The following is a 22,519-nucleotide window of genomic DNA, read 5'->3' on the forward strand; positions in this document are numbered from 1 at the left end:
TATCATCAGAAATAACCAAACAGAAATTCTAGAAATGAAGAATTCATTGAACGAATACAAAATCCATCTCAAAGCTTCAACAACAGACTAGATCAAGCAGAAGAGCCTCAGAACTTGAAGACAGATCTTTTCAAATAACTTAGTGAAACAAAAGTATAAAATAAGCAAAGCCTACATGACATATGGAACACCATAAAACATCCAAATATTTAAATTTTCAGTGTCCTAGAAGGCAAAAATAAAACATAATTATTTTGTTAAGAAAAACTATTTAACAAAATAATAGATGAAAAATCCCAATTCTAGCAAGAGATTTACACATCTGAAAATATGAGGAGGCTTAGAGATGCACAAATATTTACAATTCCAAAAGATGTTCCCCATGGCACACTACAGTTAACCTACCAAAAGTCAAAGACAAAGAGAGAATACTAAAAACATACTACTTATAAATGAACACCCATCAGACTAACAGCAGATTTGTCAGTAGAAACCTTCCAGGCCAGTAGAGAATAAGATAATATATCCAAACTGCTGAAAAGAAAAAAACTGTCAGTCAAGGATACTATGCCCAGCCAAGTTATCCTTCATAAATGAGGGGAAAATAAAGTTTTCCCAGACAAGTAAAAGTTGAATATCACCACTAGTCCAGTCCTATCCTAAAAGAAATGTTCAATGGAATCTAAACCTGAAAGAGAACAGACAATATTTACCATCATGAAAACACACAAAAGTAAAAACTCACTGGTAAAGCGAACATACAAATGAGGAAGAGAAAGGACATGAATGGTACCACTACAGAAAAACCACCAAAATACAGTAACATACAATAAAGAGAGAAAGAAATAATGCATATACAAAAAAAAAAAACTAATTAAACAACAGAAATAAGGCATCACACATCAATGATAACCTTGAATGTAAATGAATTTTCCATTGAAAATATATAGATTGGCTGAATAGATTTTAAAAATTATCTAATATATGCTGCCTACAAGAAACTAGTCTCACCTATTAAGACACATATAGGCTGGATGTAGTGGCTCACACCTGTAATCCCAATACTTTAGGAGGCCAAAACAGGAGGATTGCTTGAGCCTAGGAGTTTGAGACCAGCCTGGGCAACATAGCAATACCTCATTTCTAAAACAAAAAAATTAGTTTGGCATGGTGACTCCTGCCTGACTTGGAAGGCTCAGGCGGGAGTATTACTTGAGCCCAGGAATTTGAGGCCAGTCTGGGCACACAGCAAGACTTCATCTCTTAAAAAAAAAAACTAAAATAATGATAGCAACAACGTATTAGATTATGTGTGCTTATGTGTGTATGGATGTACACAGACTTGTATGCTTATGTGCAAGCAAAAGAGCAATGACATAAAGGACAATAACTAGGATTGTTTTACTCTAAGGACTTGCACTATCCATAAAGCAGTACAGTGTTAGTTGAAAATGGAGTTGGATTAATTGTAAATGTATATTGCAACCAGTAAAAAAGGGCAACCAGTAAAAAAGAAAAGTAAAAAAGAAAATATGACTGACATGCTAACAAAGAAGAGAAAATAGCATCAAATAAAACACACAATTAAAACTACAAAACACAGAAAAATAGTTGGACAACAATAGAAACAAAGAACAAGGGCAACAAATAGAAAATGGTAAAATACATGATAGATACTAAACCAATGATATCAACAATCACTTCAAACACCTATAGTCTAAACATACCAATGAAAGACAGAGATTGTCAATGTGGATAAAAAATAAAAATAGGTAGTTCTTTCTTTTAATCTGAAGAGTATGGCTTAAAAATAACTATGTTATAGGTATTTCTGATTTACCACTTAATAAATTCATTTTATTAAAATATTTCAATCTTATATAATCTAATACCATTAAACAAAAGCCTACTTTTCTTAATTTGCCCTAGTAGTCAAAAGACTGGCAGTAATGATGCTTAACATTTACTAAACAATGATTAATAACCTAAAATTAATTCAGTGAAAAGTTAAGGTCCCAAGACAAAAGTAGGCTAATCTATTTATTAATTTAAGTAGATTAATCTATGTCACTTTTCAGTGAAGAAATTTATAGATTTACAATACAATGTTAACTAAATTTGATTAGATTAACAGCTTATTCTGACCAAGATTCCCAGGAGGAATCATGGGACAATTTCAATGCAGGTTTCAGTAAAGGATTCTTTCCAGGTCGCCTCTATCCTAAAATGCTGGTAAAGTCTCAAAGTAAGTAATGCTACAAAAGAAAGATTTCAGCTAACAGAACCTATTGGGCTTTTAAGCTATCTGGAAGAGAAAATACATATGCTTATCATACTTTTGTACAAATATTATACTATGGATTTTTAATGAATATATATATATATATATATACACATATTTTTTTTTTAGACGGAGTCTCGCTCTGTCGCCCAGACTGGAGTGCAGTGGTGCGATCTCAGCTCACTGCAAGCTCCACCTCCCAGGTTCACGCCATTCTCCTGCCTCAGTCTCCAGAGTACCTGGGACTACAGGCGCCCGCCACCATGCCCGCTAATTTTTTGTATTTTTTAGTAGAGACAGGGTTTCACCGTGTTAGCCAAGATGGTCTCGATCTCCTGACCTCATGATCCGCCCGTCTCGGCCTCCCAAAGTGCTGGGATTACAGGCATGAGCCACCGCACCCGGTCTAATGAATATATTTTTTATAACAATATGTGCTGAAGCTGTTTGTATTCCGGATTTAACCATTCAAGAAATCTGAATTAAATCATGTATAAAGAAGCTTTTTAAAACTTACTTGAAGCAGAAATAGCAGATAACAGTGCCAAGTATAAATCTATCCTCTTTGGCTGAGTCTTGTTCACTAAGGCCAGTTTATCATCAGCATGACAGGCTGCCATTAGCCCAGCCCAGATAGCAGGATCACCTAAAAACAGGAAACACACAGTGGTAAGTCTTGTTAAAATCAACATGTTGCTTAAAAACTATCAAAAATGAGACTAAGAGTTTACAAGTTAAAAAAAATTGTATCTAAAAAAAAATTTCACTTTCTCAAAGGAAAACTAAATTGCACTTGTTTTCAGAAACACATTGCTACATTCATCTTTCAAGATTTGCCAATTTTTCCAAACATATCAGAGGATGAGAAACATCCTATTAAGTTCTTCTTCCATGGCTGGTTAGCTCAGCTGCCGAGAGTGCTGTATTACTGTGGAAAGGGCAATTAGATTCACTTGCACTGAACACCAAGGATAAGTCTCACTCATCTTCGTCACTTAGTAGTTGCCATTTTAAAGACTCAGTCCTAGGACAAGGAAGATAACACCAGTTCTTAAGAAAAGTTTAAGCCAAAGGAAAGACTTAAGATTTTAATTATATTCTAATACGCAAGCATGAAAGTAACTTCATCATTCCAAGTGAAGCATTTATATGACTATATATCCTTCATTCATTTGATCTTTCTTTCTTTCCTTCACCCTTCACAGCAGCTTCAGGGGAGGGAAAAGGAGAAAAGTCCAACAGCAGTGAGTTGGAAGGTAACTTTCTATGCATAGAAAAGATTATGTATAAAGACTTCTCTTTTTAAGAAAGTTGTGAAAAAAAACGTGAAGGGGATTTGGAATTTTGAAGTTTTTTCTTTTCATTTGTTTGGTCATTTATTTTTATAAATCTTATTTTGCCCTTTACTTCAACAAGTTAGTATTTTAGTCCTGCTACCCTTAAAAAACAAATGAACGTTTTCAAAATCTCACAAGGGGGTGCTAGTTAACAATATAGTCACTTGATCATACTTTTTAGCTTTAGTTTTCTATTTCTTTTTATCTGACCACCCCACCCAATATGTTTCTTATCAAATATCTGAAATATATATCTACTTCAGTTATAGGTGACTAGTATTACTGCTAAAAGTACAAAAATCAACAAAATTACAAGAATCATTAAAGTCTTATGCAGATCAAATACTTTTACAAAAAGTTCAATACATACCTCCATATAATGAAACAATTTCCACTCCAAATAATGACTACCTTATTTTAAGTAGCATAGACATAATCAAATTCCAGAATACACAAATGGGGACTATGTTCTAGAATTTATGATAAAATCTGATTACTATATAAATAAAGGCACATGACAGCCTTAGATGTGGGTGTCAGGTCTAGCCATGCCACTAATTAATGTGTGGCAGTTCTTCCTTTAGGATTCATTTTCCTATAAAACAAGACAACTAAACTAGATAATAGCTGAGGTGCCATAGGGTCTTAAACTCTATGATTCCAACTGAAGTGGACTCAATCTCTGAATATTAACTTAATCCTAAGATTAAGGGGATAGCCCCTTTAGGGATCTTACAGTATTGTATAGTTTGGATTTCTGATTGGAGAATGGACAATAGCTGGCAGCAATTTTCTCTATCACAACACAAAATAATTACTGTTTCCATGAACTCTTCCACAGATGACCAGCAAACCAAATTCCCTATAAAACAGAGTGACTCTAAGATAATATATAAACTACAAACCCCAAAATTTTAAAGTACAGCTTGCTAAAAATATCTCTTAGTATCACAGAAGCACTAATGTAGCAGAAATTGGAATTTTTTCCATTCAATTCTAAATTCTTGGAATTATCTTTAAATTCCTGACAAGATCCCCCGGAATAACATCTATCAAAACTGTGCTTTGTTCATCCAAAGATCTACAAGGACTAGGTGTACAGCCACTACACATAACGACAGTTATATTCATTTTCATTGGACCCTAAGGACAAGTCTCAAACAGGCACTCATCTTTGCCACTAAGTCACTGTTCTAGCATCTTATGTGATGTCTCTGCTTCCTTGAGTATGTATTTATCCAGATAATCCGGAAACATCAGAGATCATTAGAGAGGACCTAATCTGGGCAATCTCACCTTTCTAAAGTTTTTGTCCTTGCACAATCAAAGGCTAATAGATCTTTTATCATTCTGGATCCACAATAAGAATTATTGAGAGTAAGTTTATCTAATATCTGCTTGAGAACTCCAAAAATAAAAAACCTACCAATATATATATATAACATAGACAAATCAAAATGTTTAGTCTCTTTGTTTCTATGTCAAAATGAAGGAAAACATAAACAACAGAATATTGATTTTTTTACTTAGTTTACAAAATAATCCCTGAAATGTTAGATATTTTGCAGCTTAATGAGAGTCTTTACAATTTATTGTCAAGGTAACACTGAACTTGTTCTTGGTATAATTTCTTTCCCAACAGTGCTTAGCCAAAAGCAATAGCATTCTGATCTAACACATCTGAAGAGTTAAAGGAGAATAAATTTCATGCATTATTTCATATTTAAAATACTGTATTATGTAAAAATATACCTTATAACCCTATATTGCTAGACATTCCAGTCTTCTACGGCATTTTTCCAGTAGTAGTGATGGAACACGCTTAAGTAACATTCCTCAGTACCTTTGTGATCAACAGCCTATATATGACACAGTTAGCTCAGGTGAGGCCATAACCGTGGCATTTCTAACAGTTACCACACAAGATACATCCCCATCCTTCAAGAAGCTAACTACACATAAAAATATCTAAATATGTATGTTAAATAATTTAGCAACTATAGGTGAAACTCTTTAAACCATATTGATGCAAAATGGAAATAAAACTGTTTCTTGAAAATACATGTATAGTTCAGATTTTCAGTAACAGGTAATAATAAAGTATCATTAAGCAGACATTCCTTTAGGCCTATTTCGATAATTGATGCTCTCTTAATTATCAGTAGCCAAAAGCAGATAATCAAATGATATGCAAAATCTTGAAATATTTTCTTAAAATTCCCTTTTGACTTATTTCATGGAAATATAAACTTTGCTCCTATAAATCACAAATAAATGCAAGATTGATAGAATCCAAATTCAAGAATATAAATGTACTGAATTATCACATGCACCTTGAAACTATGTGAATCTATAATGCATTATTTAAAAAGTCATTTCTGATAGCATTATATATTGCATTAAACACTTACATAGTGCAAAATACTTTAATCACTCAAACTCCTGTTGTAGAATATCTAAATTACACACATTTTTGTCTGGTATAAACAATGCCAATAAAATATATATTGTGTGCAAGATTTTTCCCCCACTTACAAAATATGTATTTAGAAAAAAAATTGGAATTAATGAAATAGATATTATATGCACCTGGAGAAAGGAGAGCTGCCTTCTGAATGGTCTTTAGTGCAATATTTTTTTCATCTTCTCCTGAACTGCTTCCCATAGCCAACTGATTTACTGCAGTGTACAGTAACGCCTTCTACATAAGAGAAAAGAAGTACGTTAGCCAATTTTCCTTATAGCTCCCTCTCGTTCAAACTGACTAAAAGACTCCATTTGATATGATATAATCACTAAGGCTATGAAAACTATTATTCCTTCATCAGTATTATTTAATAAATTCAACATTTCCTTTGTACTAGGACAAACTAACCTTTCCGTGATTTGAGTCCAGGATATGAGCCACATTTCCTGCTACCACACCTCCCTAGAACAGAAAATATTGATGATTTATACAAATGCAAAAACTTTCATGAAAAAGTAAATTTAAGATTGATAAGGCCTTTCCACTAAATCACTGGAAAGGTTCAGTTTTACCACTTTCATAACTCCTAACCTTCTTAAAAGTATCAATTTATTATTACTGTTTGAAAAGACTAATAATCTTGTGAAAGGAAATCTTTTCTATTGTGACCAACTCTTCTTTCAAAATATTGATTTTATAGGCTCACAAGTTACGTAATTTTACCAACCAAATGTATACATTTTCTAATAATATAAAAGATTATAAAGACTGAGAGAGATCACAAAGATAAATTAACATGGCTTACTATATGAAAATACATAGTATTTTCAAAACTTACATACTGCAGTAAAATAAATAAAGTTCAAGGCACCTCATCATTGCTTCAATAATCAACTCAATACTAAAAATAAGAAAAATACGTGTAGCATCACAGGGTTTTCATTAGCTCAATTTGAAATCTATAACTTTAAATAATTGCAGCTACTTCATATGGTTGTTGAGATTATAAAAATGCTGATAGCTGACACATAATAAAGCACTTCATTCAGGTAATTTTCGAGTCGAATAACAATGGTCTTCCAGGTCCTTTGAGCCAACTCACTCATTAAAAATAACAAAAAATGTGAAATAAAACCCTGCTGCTCAAACTGCGGCTTGTGCCTCTGCAGTGTCCACACTCTCTAAGAGGTTGTTAGATGTGCAGAATATTGGGTCCCGTCACAGGCCTACAGAATTAGAATCTGCATTTTCACAAGATCACCAGGTGACTTCAGTTGCACATTAAAGTTTGAAAAGCACTGAGATAAAAGATTTTAAAAACATACTCTTAAAAGCACTGAAAGATTGACACGATATTAAGGACTTACCAGGTCAAAATTGAAAGGGAAAACTGGAATTCAGAGAGACAAGTGAGCAGGGAAGCCGCTTCTGCCGTTCGCAAATGCTAACAATTTCTTTTCTTTTTTTTTCTTTTTTTTTTTAGATGGAGTCTTGCTCTGTCGCCCAGGCTGGAGTGCAGTGGCACAATCTCAGCTCACTGCAACCTCCGCCTCCCGGGTTCAAGTGATTCTTCTGCCTCAGCCTCCCAAGTAGCTGGGACTACAGGTGTGTGCCACCATGCCCAGCTAATGTTTGTATTTTTAGTAGAGACAGAGTTTCACCATGTTAGCCAGGCTGGTCATGAACTCCTGACCTCAGGTAATCCACCCTCCTCGGCCTTCCAAAGTGCTGGGATTACAGTCATGAGCCACTGTGCCTGGCCCAAATACTAACAAATTTTAATTTTAATCCTGAAGGACGCATGGGCTGGTAGGACAAAAATTAAGGCCCAGGTTAACACAAGGAGGGGAGTATAGAGGAGACCTACATCAGAATAAGCTGAGACCCCAACAGGCCACACCCTAAGATTCAACGTGAATCAGAATTAAGCCAGGTCTCAGGAACTAGCAACCCAAGCACAAAGTAGCCTGCTTGGTCCAAAAACCCCAAGTTCTAAACTTTGTATAATGTAGTCCCAGATTGGTGGACCTCCCAAGCACCCAGCGGAAGCAAGTACAAATTACTTCTGTAGAAAGGTACCTTAATTCTAGGCCTCAAATTATTCCTAGAAATAATTTTCAAGTACACACAATTGGGTAAACAAAGAAACAAAGCCACAAAGAATGAAATTCCGTAGGAATAACAAACAAGACTCACAGATGTCAAACAAGTGTGTGGGTCTTGTAGATTTCAGATACTGGAATAATTAGTCGTGGTAAGTTGTTGAAAACATTAGCTATTACCATTATGTTTACCAACTTGTGAAGTGAACTATGAGAGGATGTATTAACCACAGAAGTTAATAGAAGAATACAGACTCCTGAAAATATCTGGCTGTTAGAAACTAAAATGTAGTGTATAATCCTTTATAGAATGTCAATGACTTCATATTTATAATTACATAGTTGTATATTAGCAGTGTTCTAGTTCTTACTGCCTTATCTTTAAGATGATTTTAAATAAAATTATCTTTTGGGATTCAAAAACACATAGCTAATGCTTACTATTGGCAGTGTTACATTATTTTATCACATATCATTACCATAATCTGTATGTGTTCAAAAAGATCTTCCTACTTCTTTGTAGCTCCCACAACATCTGGAGAAAACTCAGTCTAGTATTCGTTGGATGACTAATGGAAAATTTAGCTAATAACAGAACTTTCTTCATTGTATAAATTATCTTTCAGAAGAATAGTGTCATAGTTTAAAATTATCATATTTACCACATCACAAGTTATTTTATCTTTTTGCTAGAATTTGAAACATTACTTTACCTTTGCATTTCGTTGAGCATACTGTGCAACAACTCGAGACAACAGAGACCAAAGAGCAGGGTCACCAGGGTTGCTAAAGAGATCATCGAAAGTAGCAGGCTTAGGGACAAGTTACTTTAACCACAAAATGTACAAGCAACCAACAATTTATTAAGTTTAAAACCTTTTAGACATCTAAAACAAGTTCATATTAATTGTGCATGTTTGGTTGAAAGTATTTTTAGAAAACATACTTTATATCACTTATATACTCCAACAGTCTTTATGAAAATAAGAAGAAAAAAATCAACAATGGATGATTATAAAGTCATGAGATAATTAAGAAAAGTTAAGGAAATTTAACACACTGTGTTCAAACACAAAGAGATTAAAAATTATAGGATAAGTAATATTGCATGGCAGGAAGATGACTACTAATAAAAATGACATAAGGAATAAGCTTTATATTAAAATAACTTAAAAAAACCCCAGCAGATTGTTAATAAAAATGAACTCCGAAAGGAAAAGAGACTACAGACACAATACTTTACTGCTAAAAATAAATATAATAATTAACCACTGCTGCTAATGACAGCTTTCCTTTTTTCAAATTTTGAAGAAATTAATGAATCTTTAAATGGCTGAAAATTACTAAAACCATCAATCTAGACAGTACCAGACAACAGACTAAGAATATTACAAACTTGGGAATTAAGAGCTTTAATAGCAAAACAAAGTTTGGGCCTTAACCTGACTAAGGGCCAAACTTATCAATTGAATTAAAAAAACACAATCCTTATAGGTAAAATAATATATATAGTCAGGTCCTGCGTAAAATTGCATAAAACCAGGGTGTCGTTTTCAAATGTATATTCTTACCTTATTTTATAGTATTAATAAAGTCCAAATGTCAAATGCAATGATATCAAGTATAATTAGGTTCCAAGTTCACAAATACAGAATTTACCTGTGAACAGCTTTAGATACTTGTTTTTGCACTGCCACACTGCGACCTTGGAGTGCATAAATCGCTGATGTAAGAAGGCACCTCTGATAATTACTGTCTTTGTGTTTGGTGTGCTTCAGTAACTCATTAAGTGCTGCTTTTGACAGTGTAGCATCCTGCATTGCCAACCCTAGAGCACACAGGGCTTGAAGGCTTTCTGTGGTTGGTTCCTTTAAGATAGAGCTGTAAATATATTTTAAAATTACCTATTAGTTACGACTAGAGTAGTCTTTTTTTGTTTGTTTGTTTGTTTGTTCGTTTGTTTGAGACGGAGTCTCGCTCTGTCCCCCAGGCTGGAGTGCAGTGGCGCGATCTCGGCTCACTGCAAGCTCCGCCTCCCGGGCTCAAGCCATTCTCCTGCCTCAGCCTCCAGAGTAGCTGGGACGACGGGCACCCACCACCATGCCCGGCTAATTTTTTGTATTTTTAGTAGAGACAGGGTTTCACTGTGTTAGCCAGGATGGTCTCAATCTCCTGACCTGGTGATCTGCCCGTCTTGGCCTCCCAAAGTGCTGGGATTACAGACGTGAGCCACCGCACCCGGCCTATGACTACAGTAGTCTTTATCTGTAACTATTAAAACATTATTTAGTATAAAAAGCAATTTATATAAAGATTCACCAAACTAAACTCAATTTTAAGATTAATATAAAAGCAAATTTCTTGGTGTTTACAGATAGCAATTTCCCTGATTGAAGCAGTTAAAAACATCAATGACTTTTCACAGAGCAACAAAAGCCAAACTTATTTTCTGGTCATTATATCTAAGTGAGATGGTTTGGATCTGTGTCCCCGCCCAAATCCCATGTTGAATTGTAATCCCCAGTGTTGGCAGTGGGCCTAGTGGGAGGTGATTGGATCATGAGGCAGAGTTCTCATGAATGGTTTAGCACCATCTCCATTTAGTACTGTATAGTGAATTCTCACGTGATCTGGTTGTTTAAAAGTATGCAGCGCCTCCCTCTCTCTTCCTCCTGCTCTGGCCACGTAAAACATGCCGGCTTCCCCTTCACTTCCTGTCATGATTATAAGTTTCCTGAGGCCACCCCAGAAGCAATGCTGCCATGCTTCCTGTACAACAGCCTGCAGAACCTTCAGCCAATTAAACCTCTTTTCTCTATAAATCACCCAGTCTCAGGTATTTTTTATAGCAGTGCTAGAACTAACTAACACATTAGGTTTTAGAAACAAATATAAATTAGCTTCTTTGAGTTTCACTTCTAGGTAAGTAATTAGCACAATTTTGCTAAAATATTGAGTTCCAATAATATATTAGAAGGTATAAATAATAAAAAAAACTCTTCAATTAAAATATGATTTTTATCATTCCGAAAAAGATTTGCCCTATTTGCTCTATGGTATTGAAACTAGCACTTTACATAATAAGTACAAATTGTCTCTATATCCACTATACTCCAAATGAGTATTTTTATAATTTAAGGAGAATTTAGATTTTATAGGTAAACATCTAGCATTTTTTTCCTCTTTCAACTACAATATCTGACTTAGCCTTATGGAGGAAAATCTATTAATGTTTAGGAATCCCGGTTAATTTAAATAAAGAAAATCTTAGCTCTCCACTAACAATCAAACTTATAAGAATTATTATGAATTTTATACTGCAATAAAAATAAAGGAATTTTTTTAAACTTTTTTTTTTTTTTTTTTTACTTAAGTGGTTTTATTTTATGTGCAAATAATGAACAGATCTACTTTCCAAAAACAGGAGCTTTTTAAAAGAAAACCACATAATAACTTTTAAAAGGCACTGGAATTCCTCTGCTTCTAGATCATTGCTAGGCGAGAAAAATAAAGTTTGTTGTACCAGGAATCACAAGTTAGGACTGAGTATTCTCCAAAGTGGAAATTCTAGAGTGTAATGTCACTCCAGGCAAAGACTATTCAGTTCTCATCCCCAAATTCCTATCACAAGGGTTAAACCAGGTCAAAACAGTCCAGCATAATTAGGCTTCATCAAACAATGTCATTATGCTCTTCTAAGATGCAAGTAAACCAAAATAGGAAATACTAAAATCAAAATAATATTTGACACTGTCATACAAATTGTTAGTTCTTTGTTGTATCCCTCCTTCTATAACATTAATAAGGGGAATATTTTACTCAAAGAATATTTTATTTTATACATCGCTAGCCATGAATTTTTGCCATTTGTTATTATACAGATGCTGCCTAGTGCCATTATCCAAATGGCATAACCATTTTACGTTCACAATTCACTTCTATAGTTACAAATAGAATTTTCATGATTTACCTAAGTACATCTATCAGTGAAGATTTAACACGGAGATGCAATCTAACATCCGTAATATCTGATGTTGTGTAGATGGCAATGCAGGAAAGATATATTTTAATTACTTTTCATTTAAGTGATCTTATATAAAAAATAAACTAATAATTTAGCAGGTCCAAGTTTTAAACAATGCTCATTGAAATATAACAGAAATATTTATAACATTATAAAATGTCACATATCTACCATTACCTCTTTGGACTATTTTTGGAAGGGGGAAATTAAGAGTTTTATACTTCATTTTGACAAGCAGGTATGAAATCATGAATTTTCTGAGGCAGCTCTGAAGTAAATAGCTTACGTAAAGTATCCATAGTAACTCTTTTTACAATAAGAGTTAATACATATGTGTCCAAATATGGAAGTATGTCAGTCAGTGTCATGTCTAGCAAATAACCATATGGCTAATGGGTACAACTAAAAAAGTCAAAAAGCAAATAGTAAAATACAAATTTCAATATTGATAACAAAAAAAGAAATTCTAATTTGTGCCTTGCTCAATGGAAAAAAAAACTACCTAATTTAATACTTATTAATAAACAAAATCTAAATTATGACTGAAATGACTACATTCTAATATTAAGCCAACACGTGCTGAATGCTCAATATTGTATGTTGTATTTTACCATGTTCTCAGGATTTTACACATGGTTATTTACTATCATAAAGTGTAAAAAGTTGGTAACCAGATTTTTTTCCCATAATGAACTAAATCCTGTTCCTCTTAAATCAGTGCCTAGAACACTGCTCAGTTCCCAACATATGAATGCCAAACAGCAGCAATATAGGTTAAGTAACTGAACTTTTCATAGAAAGAAAATCAAAGAAAAGAGTGCCAATGGGCAGAGATGGAAGCAGTTGGTAGTGTCAAGCTTGGGTGAAGACACGCAGAAAATCAAAAACAAAGAAAGAAACACAAAGAAAAGAAACATAAAAAACAAAAAAACTAGGCTTGGATCCAACAACATAAAACGTAGGGGTAAAGGTTTTCCTTCACATAGGTGAAGGGGAAAAAAAGATTACATTGTTATTTTTTCTCCCACTTCCATTTCCTGTCTTAAGCAGTAACCAAAGACAAATCTAATGACTCTAATATGGGGTTACTTTTGCCCTTGATAACTGCAGTCATCATTAGTATCTATGATTCTTGTCACCAAGCCATTTGCAAATTTAAGTTCTCAAAACATGTTATATATAACCATAGATACATGTTAAAAGGATATAGGCATGTAAAGTGACAGGATTTTCTTTTAAATGGGTTGGTTTTTCCTAACCAGCAAAGAGGAAGAAAAAAAAATTGCTTATTTATTAGACAAGGAAATGACTGTAATGGCACAGGATAAGGCAAAGGCATTACATCAAATAAACGCATGTCAAGTTTATCCTATAGAACTGGTTCTCAACCAGTACCATCTAACCATCTCTATCCCCCCACCTTTGGAGATGAGGTAGTTACAGAGGCAATTTTTTTGTTGTCACAATGACTGAGGGGTGCTAATATTACCACTTAGTAGGTGGGAGGCAAGGATATAAGCTTTTTGCAATGGGAGAATATCTCTGTACCATGAAGATTAGTACCACTCAAAAATGCCAATAAAACACTCATTGAGGCCACTGTTCAATAGCATGCATTAATTACTACTGCTTGTGAAGGAATTAAGGCCAATTTTCTAAAAAACTAATCTTCAAGAAGTTAGAAAATATTATATAAGTAACCACAAATAACACAGGTCGTTATTTTATTAACTTACTCCAAAAACACAGAAATAATTTTAAGTTTTGTTACTCGTTTTTAAAAAGATTCACCTTTATTTATTTATTTATTTATTTTTTTTTTTTTTTATTTTTTTTTTTGAGACGGAGTCTCACGCTGTTGCCCAGGCTGGAGTGCAGTGGCGCGATCTCGGCTCACTGCAAGCTCCGCCTCCCGGGCTCCCGCCATTCTCCTGCCTCAGCCTCCTGAGTAGCTGGGACTACAGGCGCCCGCCACCTCGCCCGGCTAGTTTTTTGTATTTTTTAGTAGAGAAAATGAACCTTTTAACAGGTTACCGTGAAAAGGAAAGAAGAAAACATCTCTTTGGGAATCCAAGAAGCCAAAAAACAAGGCTTCATTACAACTATCTTCATTAAAATTTTATTAATTAATTAATTAAAATTTTAGGATACTACTTATCAGGTGATCAGATTATCTTTAAAAAAAATACGCAACAGAGTATAGGACAGTTTTGAAAGATCCAATAGATCAAGGGCTAAGAATTAAATTACAATCTGTAGCTCCACCTGTGACTATCAATTCAGAACCAGGTGGGCCCAATCCCTTTTGTTCACCCAGAAGTTCCTAAAGCATTAAGAACTTCATTTTACATTGCTCCAAATCTCAACCCAAATATTTAAGTATCTGGTCATGTTAAATGTTGATGTCAACTATACATACCATTTAAATAGCAAAGTCTTGGCTACATCCATTTTTCCTTGTTTATATTCAGTTATTGCCAGAGCTGTCAAGATATGCGCTTTGTCTTGCTCTGATTCAACAATAGACAAGGCTCTCTCATAGGCTGTTACATAAAATTGAAAACAAACAAAACAATATAAAAGCCATCCTGATTGATGAAGCATGGGATTTTTTCTTTTCGAATCCTATTTTTCAGAAAGGTCTAAATACAATTACATCTTTGTATTCTCCTGTTCTCAAGCAGATAGAATAAAAATTTATAATAATCTAACTTGTTTTCAGTGTTCCAAGGTGATTCTCAGGTATCATTAGGATTATTATGTGACAATCTCTAACTTCTACCTTCAGAATCTATATGGGAATCTAGGTCACTGTCTTTAAAGGCCAAAGCTGAGGCCTTTATTCTTTCTTAGAAACAGTTGTCTTGAATTAAAGAACTACCGTTTTTCTTTTTTCTCCAACTTTCAAGAGCTGGTGAAGAAATGACATGACATTGAGATTTAATAGATATAGTAGCAGTCATATATTAATAAAATAGAAACTGAGACTCTAGGAAAAAGATAGACATGAGATAAGGAGTAGGCATGGTAGACATTTCTAGATTATTTATGAAAATGTTTTAGAATTCTTTTTTTTTTTTGGTTTGACCTTTGGCAATGGTGCTGAGGAGGGGAAAGCCAACCCATCAGGCGAGGCTCTGTTTTCTGCATTTTATCCTCTTTCATTCTTCTAGTTAGGATTGGAACAAGTAATTTCAATATGTTCTTTGCTGAGATATCACCAAAATTCCCACGTGCAGCCAAGCAACTCCATCAAGCAGTAGATACTTAAATGCTCTATACACATGTGGGCTAAGCCCATACATGTGAAAATGCATCATTTAACATATTTGGAGAAATCAAAATATATTACTAACATGGTTGAGGTCTTCATTTATCAGAAATTATTATCTAAGCAGTGTAGAGCAGTAAACATTTGCTTTCAAATGCTAAGTCACATATTTGTCATAAGTGATCTTGGGCCTCAGTTGCCTCATTTGTATAATACTCAGCTCATAACACTACTATAAAGACTACTCATCATAACAACATTCTAAATGAGGTAACAGATAAAAAGTGCCTAGTATTGTTCCTGACTCCTAGTCAGATTTTAATAAACATTGCAACCCCCACCCCATCTCATTATTACATCTTTCTGTATGTATGCTCATCATGATTAAACTCAACTCCAGAAAAGACATGTCCTTTAGCTTCAGGGCAATATTCTTACCTTTGCTGCTCTCTTTATAAAGCCCCTTCATGAATAAAGCCAAAGCAAAACCTATGATGTCTTCTAACTCTTCAAGGGGTGTTGACTTAAAAGCCTGGATAGCTTTATCATATTCGCCAATGGAACTAAGAAGTAAAACACAACTTACTTTTAATATCAAAAGTAATTCTGGCATGTATCATCAAAATACAGAGATACAATTACACTAAGTTGGGCTGGGCGCAGTGGCTCACATCTGTAATCCCAGCACTTTAGTAGGCTGAGGGGGGCGGGGGTGGATCACAAGGTCAGGAGTTCGAGACCAGACCGGCCATCATGGTGAAACCCCATCTCTACTAAAAACACAAAAATTAGCCCGACATGGTGGTGCATGCCTGTAATCCTAGCTGCTCAGGAGGCTGAGGCAGGAGAATCGCTTGAACCCGGTAGGCGGAGGTTGTAGTGAGCCAAGATTGTACCACTGAACTCTAGCCTGAGCAAGACAAAGCAAGACTCTTCTCAAAAAAAAAAAATAATACTTTACACTAAGTTTCCTCTGATAATTTCATGTGTACTTCCTTTTTTATAGTGGTCTACTAAATTACAAATTGTCTCTCTCTTTTTTTTTAACAAACTTTAATTAAAATCCCAAATTATAAAAACAATTTCAAGTTGACTTTTATATGGATCTCTAATTTTTTTAAGCTTAATACTTAATTAAATATTACCCTATGAGTATGGTTCTAGTATCTTTGCTAAGCTTAACAAGTCATAAAATGCCTAGTCAGAATCAAACCTATCTTTTGTGTAAACTGTTTATCTGCACATTTTTCTTTTTTGGAGGGCATATAGACACACTAAAATTCCATGAACAAAAATATTATTCTTTTTTGTGTTTAAGAGGGAGGAGGCCGGGCGCAGTGGCTCACACCTGTAATCCCAGCACATTGGGAGGCCGAGATGGGCGGGTCACTTGAGGTCAGGAGTTCAAGACCAGCCTAGCCTGGCCAACATGATGAAATCCCATCTCTACTAAAAAAATACAAAAGTTACCCAGGCGTGGTGGTGGGCGCCTGTAATTCCAACTACTGGAGAGGCTGAGGCAGGAGAATCACTTGAACCCGGGAGGCAGAGGTTGCAATGAGCTGAGATCAAACCACTGCACTCCAGCCTGGGCAACAAGAGAGAAACTCCATCTTAAAAAAAAAAAAAAAAAAAAAGAGGGAGGAAAATATAAACTGTAATATATACTAAAGTGCAATACTTATTAATAACAGAAAAATAACTTGTTTTTGCTTAAAGATAAAAGGAACTTGTATAAGCTCAACCGCCATCATCTGAAGAGATTTAAGATTCTTCTTTTTGGTATCCATCACCATAATCTGAATCTGTTTTTATTTTTAATGTGTTGTGGAAATCTTTTTACAAAATCTTTTTAATCTTTGAGGATATGAATGGGGGCTAAAAATATAGGCAACCTTCACTTATAAATAAGTTTTTAAAAAGTGAAAGAACTTACAAAATCAATACTTAAATTTTGATAAAGGAAAGAGGACTACCTTAGATTGTTTATGGATACATACATATATATTGAAAGTATTTCTTTAAATGAACACTATCTTCCAAGATGTGCGTGCTTTTGTGGAGAAAAGAATGGAACTATGGAAGGGAATGTGGGTGCTTCAATGAATCTATCTGAATTTTTTCTGGAAAAAGTAACCTAAAGGTTGGGCGCGGTGGCTCACACCTGTAATTCCAGCACCTTGGGAGGTCAAGGTGGGCGAATCATAAGGTCAGGAGTTCGAGACTAACCCGGCCAACATGGTGAAACTCCGTCTCTACTAAAAATACAAAAAATTAGCTGGGCGTGGTGGTGGGCACCTGTAATCCCAGCTACTCAGGAGGCTGAGGCAGGAGAATCTCTTGAACCCTGGAGGTGGAGGTTGCAGTGAGCCAAGATCATGCCACTGCCCTCCAGCCTGGGCAACAGTGCAAAACTCCATCTCAAAAAAAAAAAAAGAAAGAAAAGTAACCTGAAACAAGCTGACAGAATTTTAAGATATAATTTGACTGGTGAGTTTTTATTAAATTATTCTATTATTCACTGCATGTTTGCAAATTTCATACATTTCATAAAAGTAAATTTTAAAAAAACAGATAATCTGTTTTCAATTGAAGGTATACATTTTCTTCTAAAATACTTACATTAGTACTTAGATTATATAAAACATCAAAACTAAAAAGAACAGATACTTTATTCCATACAATATATCTGTCCTCTACTTCAACAAAATCTTGGAACTGACAGCTCTTTCAACTTTTAAATATTTTTTCAACTTTTAAAAATTAACAGTTTAAATGATTAAAAGGAGATGCAGTCAGAACAGTATAATTTTCCAATTCTGGATATTTTTCAAGTACACAGTTATAAAAGAAAATAACCGGCTACCTAAGGTCTACCATGTAGCTCCTTAAAAGATGTGGCACTAATCCTAAAGCATCAAAGTATACTTTTAACAGTGTTTTGCAAACTGCACCATTCAAGTTTAGAGGACTCTAGGATGCTGCCTTAACTTGAATCAAAAACCTTCCTCCTACAATACTTCCATCCTCTGGTGTTAGTTCTACCCTCTAAAACAATTGGTTCTTAATCTTTCTTTCTTTTATTCTTTTTTAGAGTTAGAAGTCTCTGAAAAACTGAGGAAAGATATAGAGCTCCTTCCTCATCCCCAAAAGGTACCCACACAACAATTTTTGTGTACTATTTCAAAGGGGTTACTGGACCCCTAATGTCCATCCCCAGTTTAAGAATATATAGCAAATCAGAATAAATCTAATTCCTCTTCCAATTAACTAGACTTCTACTATTACAGATGGCCACTACCTCTCTTCCAAATGTTCTCATCTCCAGTCAACAAACCATGAGTTCTAAATCTGCTCCATATAAAGCACACCGGGGTTAGTTAGCATTATAGGTACAGGAAACTGTTAACGGAGCCTGTTTCTGTGGAAATTATGTATCCTACATGTCCCACTGTTCTGGGAACTAGTCAGCATATCACCAGTTCCATAGCTTTCACCAGAAAAATACAATCAATTGATAGACTTAATGGAGAAAAAAATATGCTTACCATAACAATCTGCCGTAATTTCTTACCGCAACATTATAAGTATCTTGGTCTTCTGCACTCTGTAACAACAAAATTGCCCTTAAAAAAAAAAAAAATCACGGTATTTTAATTTATCTCTGTGCAATAGCATTCTGTTACCTTCCTCTTTAGCTGAATCCACAGATATTTGTTCATTTAGTTCTACTAATTCTTTGGTGCTAGTTATAATAGCTTATTCATATTTTATTAAGTTGGTACAACAAAAGAACTTACAGATATTTAGATTTTAAACTGTTGGGAAAATAATATCTAAATGACCTCTTAGTAAGTGAAATTATTTATTACATTTGAGCTCTAAATATTCCAAAAATCTAAATATGGGAAATAACTATGTCACAGTTTAAAGTTTTGACATATTTGGAGTTCATAGACAACACTCTTGAAACTATTTATATATTAGTAGTTTGAGTTAGGAAGCCAGGAAATTGAATGCTTTCATGCGTCCTTGCTTGTACATACAGAAAAAATATTTAGAGAAAAGTAAGTTAAGGGAAGAGGACTAGTCACTAGAAGTCCCTCAAGGATTGGAATAAATAACCTGCTGACAACGTGTATTTTCTTCTCATGCTCAGTTCCCTATGGGCAGGCAGGGAAATGTCTTAACGACTAAAAAGGGTTAGATATTTAGCAAGATTTTTGGTTTTTATTTTCATTCCCATTTAAAGAGGACTGGCAAGGGAGAAATAGCCAATAAAGACTTTCTATCTCCCTGATGTTGCATGAAAAACAAGAATTTGCTAGAGAAGCCTAAAGACAGTATTACAGAGATGAAAAACTATACCCCTATTTAGATTTATGCCTAATTTGTGGTTTCAACCATCAAATACTTGTTTAAAGCAGAAAACAGCAGTGATGATCAGTCAAGAAAGTGGTACACACACCCAAGTGACTGTGGAGATGCCATTTTAAGCCTAAGGTGCAACCAATGTTAAATTCACAATATCTGCAATAATAACGATATGTCGTTTTTATTTATGTCATTTATATATATGTCATTTGCTACTGCAAAAAAAAATAGCAAACACCCTAGCTGCCTAGTTTTCTCTGTTTAAAAATCTTGCTCACTGTTGCAGTCTGTCATATTTATAGTTTACTGTTAAGTTTGTTGGCTTTGAAAGAAGCAAAATAGTGGTTTTTCATATACATTTATTTTCACATACTTCTTTCCATACACACCTGGAAAAATAACTTCTCGATTACACAAGCTCCAGTACCATCTAGTGATTACTCCTTTGAACTACAGAGAGATCCATAAAAGGATATGGGAAAGCATTCAGGACACCTCAATTATTTTTCACTTGACAAGGCTTCCTGTAAATATTTATTTAGATTTAGGGCAATAATGTGCCTCAGAGATTAGGCAACCAGGTCTTTTTACTTTTCATCTAGTAGTTGGTCATGAGATCAATAGTTATTTTCTTATCACCTATCCATTAATTTATATAGAAATTTATGTAGATTTCATTTCCTACCACTCTCCAGCTGGTCATTCCATTGTAGCACACTGGCTTTCTTATTCTGTAAATATGCCAAATCTACTCCTCCACTTCTCCACTTCTCTTGCTGCTCCTTCTGCCTAGAATTGTCCTGCCCAGATAAACAAGTGGCTTGTGGCCTCAGTTCACTGAAGTCAGGCCTCAACTGCCTCCTTAGTTAATCTATCCATTCTTAAACTCACCTGAAATGTCACCTCCTGCCCTGCATTCTCTGGCCCTTTACCCTACTTTAATTTTCTTTCTTAGCAATTATTATCATCACAGATGTTTATTAGCTCATCATGTCTCTTCAGCCACAGAACACACGTTCCATGAGAACAGGGCCTTTGTCTTTTTTAATTTACTGCAAAATAGCCAGTGCCAAGAACACTGCTTGGCACACAGTAGTCAACAAATATTTATTAAATGAATAAATACATAGTAGATATTAAAGTCATTCAAACAAACACATCACAATGTTCTTATTTCTTGTCTCACTGAACACATTTTCAAATCTAATAAAGTTAGATAAGTTCTTAAAAGACAGACTTTTCTAAAAATCTGATAAGTTTTTTGTTTTGTTTCTTGTTTCTTTTCTATTGATTTCTCTCTCTCAATTTCTCCACCCCACCTCCTTAAGATGAGCAACAAAAACCAAAATATAGCTGAAAATTTGGGATCACATCTTTTCACCTTCTAAGATGTAATAATAGTATACAAGGAAACATCAGGAAAGGAGTCAAAACAATTATTTAGTACCTTCTTCCTGAGAATGAAACTAACATTTGAAAAGCTAAATGATAAACAATGATTGCATTGCAACTGATGTAGAACTTTGTTCCTTAGTTCCGCTAAAACCAGGTCCTTGTCACACAAGCAGGAAAAGTTAGGCATGCAGACACACTGAAGGGTGAGGGGAACGGATTTATTGGGTGAAAAGGAAAAAAGAAAAAAACCTCTTAGCAAAGCGAGAGAGGTTCCTGCTAACAGACCCCCGTCTCACAGATTGATTCCAGGCCACACACACAAGAAATGAAGAGGCCAGGTTCCTCTCTGCCTGCAAATGGCATGAACTCCCCCAGGCTTCACTCCGTTCTCCCAATGCAGAGGCCAGTCAGAGATTCTCCAGGAACCCCTCCCCTCATCTTCCTCCTGCATCTATCACAATTAAATGTAGTTTACCTTTGGTATGCATTTGCTGCTTCCTTTTTGAGTTGCAGATGTTCGTTTAAGTAACCCAACATTGTGAAAGCTGGAGCATAATTCTGAATTCTTTCTAGAAAATGAGAAATATCTTCATTTTTACATATGCATACTGATGGCATTAACAAAATATTAGTTTTATTTTTTCAGTATCTTAAATACCAGATTACCTCTTGAGATCACTCACACTGTTAAGAATAGTGGCCTGATTTTATCTTGAATATAATATGGCAGTAAAAACTTTATTAACTCTTCTAATCACTGAATAATGTTTAATAGTTATATTTGATTTTAGTTGTATTAGTTTTAGTTGTATTTTAGAATTTAAACATTTTTATGCCCAAAGGTATCATAACTTGAAATGACAGTTCTTGTTAAAACCAGTCATGAGATTTATAAAGAAATTCAGTTCTTTGGCTAATTACTTAAGCCTTCCTATGATTAAATTAAGCAATAATTTCTCTTGGTGGTTCTGTTCCAACACATATGTATTTAAAAAAAAAAAACAAAGTCAGTATTGTACACTAGAAACAGAAGGTAAGTTTAGTAATTTCAGTGCAGTATTTTGAAATTTGAATGTCAAAAAACATCATGTATCTGAAACCACCATTTCAAAATTATAACTGAAACAGTGACAGAAATCTGACCTAACTCTATCTTGCTTCTAACCTCCATGCTGTCCTCATTCATTCCTGGGTGTAGGCTAAACTAAAAATAGGAGGAACTTGGTTTATAGTTTATAGATAGAAACAAAGATGACAACAGCCCTTTC

The 22,519-nt window shown here is 34.5% G+C and overlaps 1 protein-coding gene across 3 annotated transcripts in view; it reads right to left on the minus strand.

The window, feature by feature from the left end:
• SKIC3 (SKI3 subunit of superkiller complex) overlaps positions 1–22,519 on the minus strand; it is a 92,188-nt gene that overhangs the window by 24,207 nt on the left and 45,462 nt on the right. For all 3 annotated transcript variants that reach the window (XM_005557399.4, XM_045394027.2, XM_073993885.1), the window contains 9 exons: positions 21,727–21,820; positions 19,031–19,108; positions 15,921–16,045; positions 14,631–14,754; positions 9,847–10,068; positions 8,901–8,973; positions 6,494–6,547; positions 6,208–6,319; positions 2,799–2,927 (listed from right to left, as the gene is read on the minus strand). In XM_005557399.4, the coding sequence (XP_005557456.3) occupies positions 2,799–2,927; positions 6,208–6,319; positions 6,494–6,547; positions 8,901–8,973; positions 9,847–10,068; positions 14,631–14,754; positions 15,921–16,045; positions 19,031–19,108; positions 21,727–21,820 (1,011 nt within the window). The remainder of the gene's footprint in view (positions 1–2,798; positions 2,928–6,207; positions 6,320–6,493; positions 6,548–8,900; positions 8,974–9,846; positions 10,069–14,630; positions 14,755–15,920; positions 16,046–19,030; positions 19,109–21,726; positions 21,821–22,519) is intronic.

Source organism: Macaca fascicularis, chromosome 6 (assembly GCF_037993035.2).
Source record: "Macaca fascicularis isolate 582-1 chromosome 6, T2T-MFA8v1.1".
NCBI classification, from domain to species: Eukaryota; Metazoa; Chordata; class Mammalia; order Primates; family Cercopithecidae; genus Macaca; species Macaca fascicularis.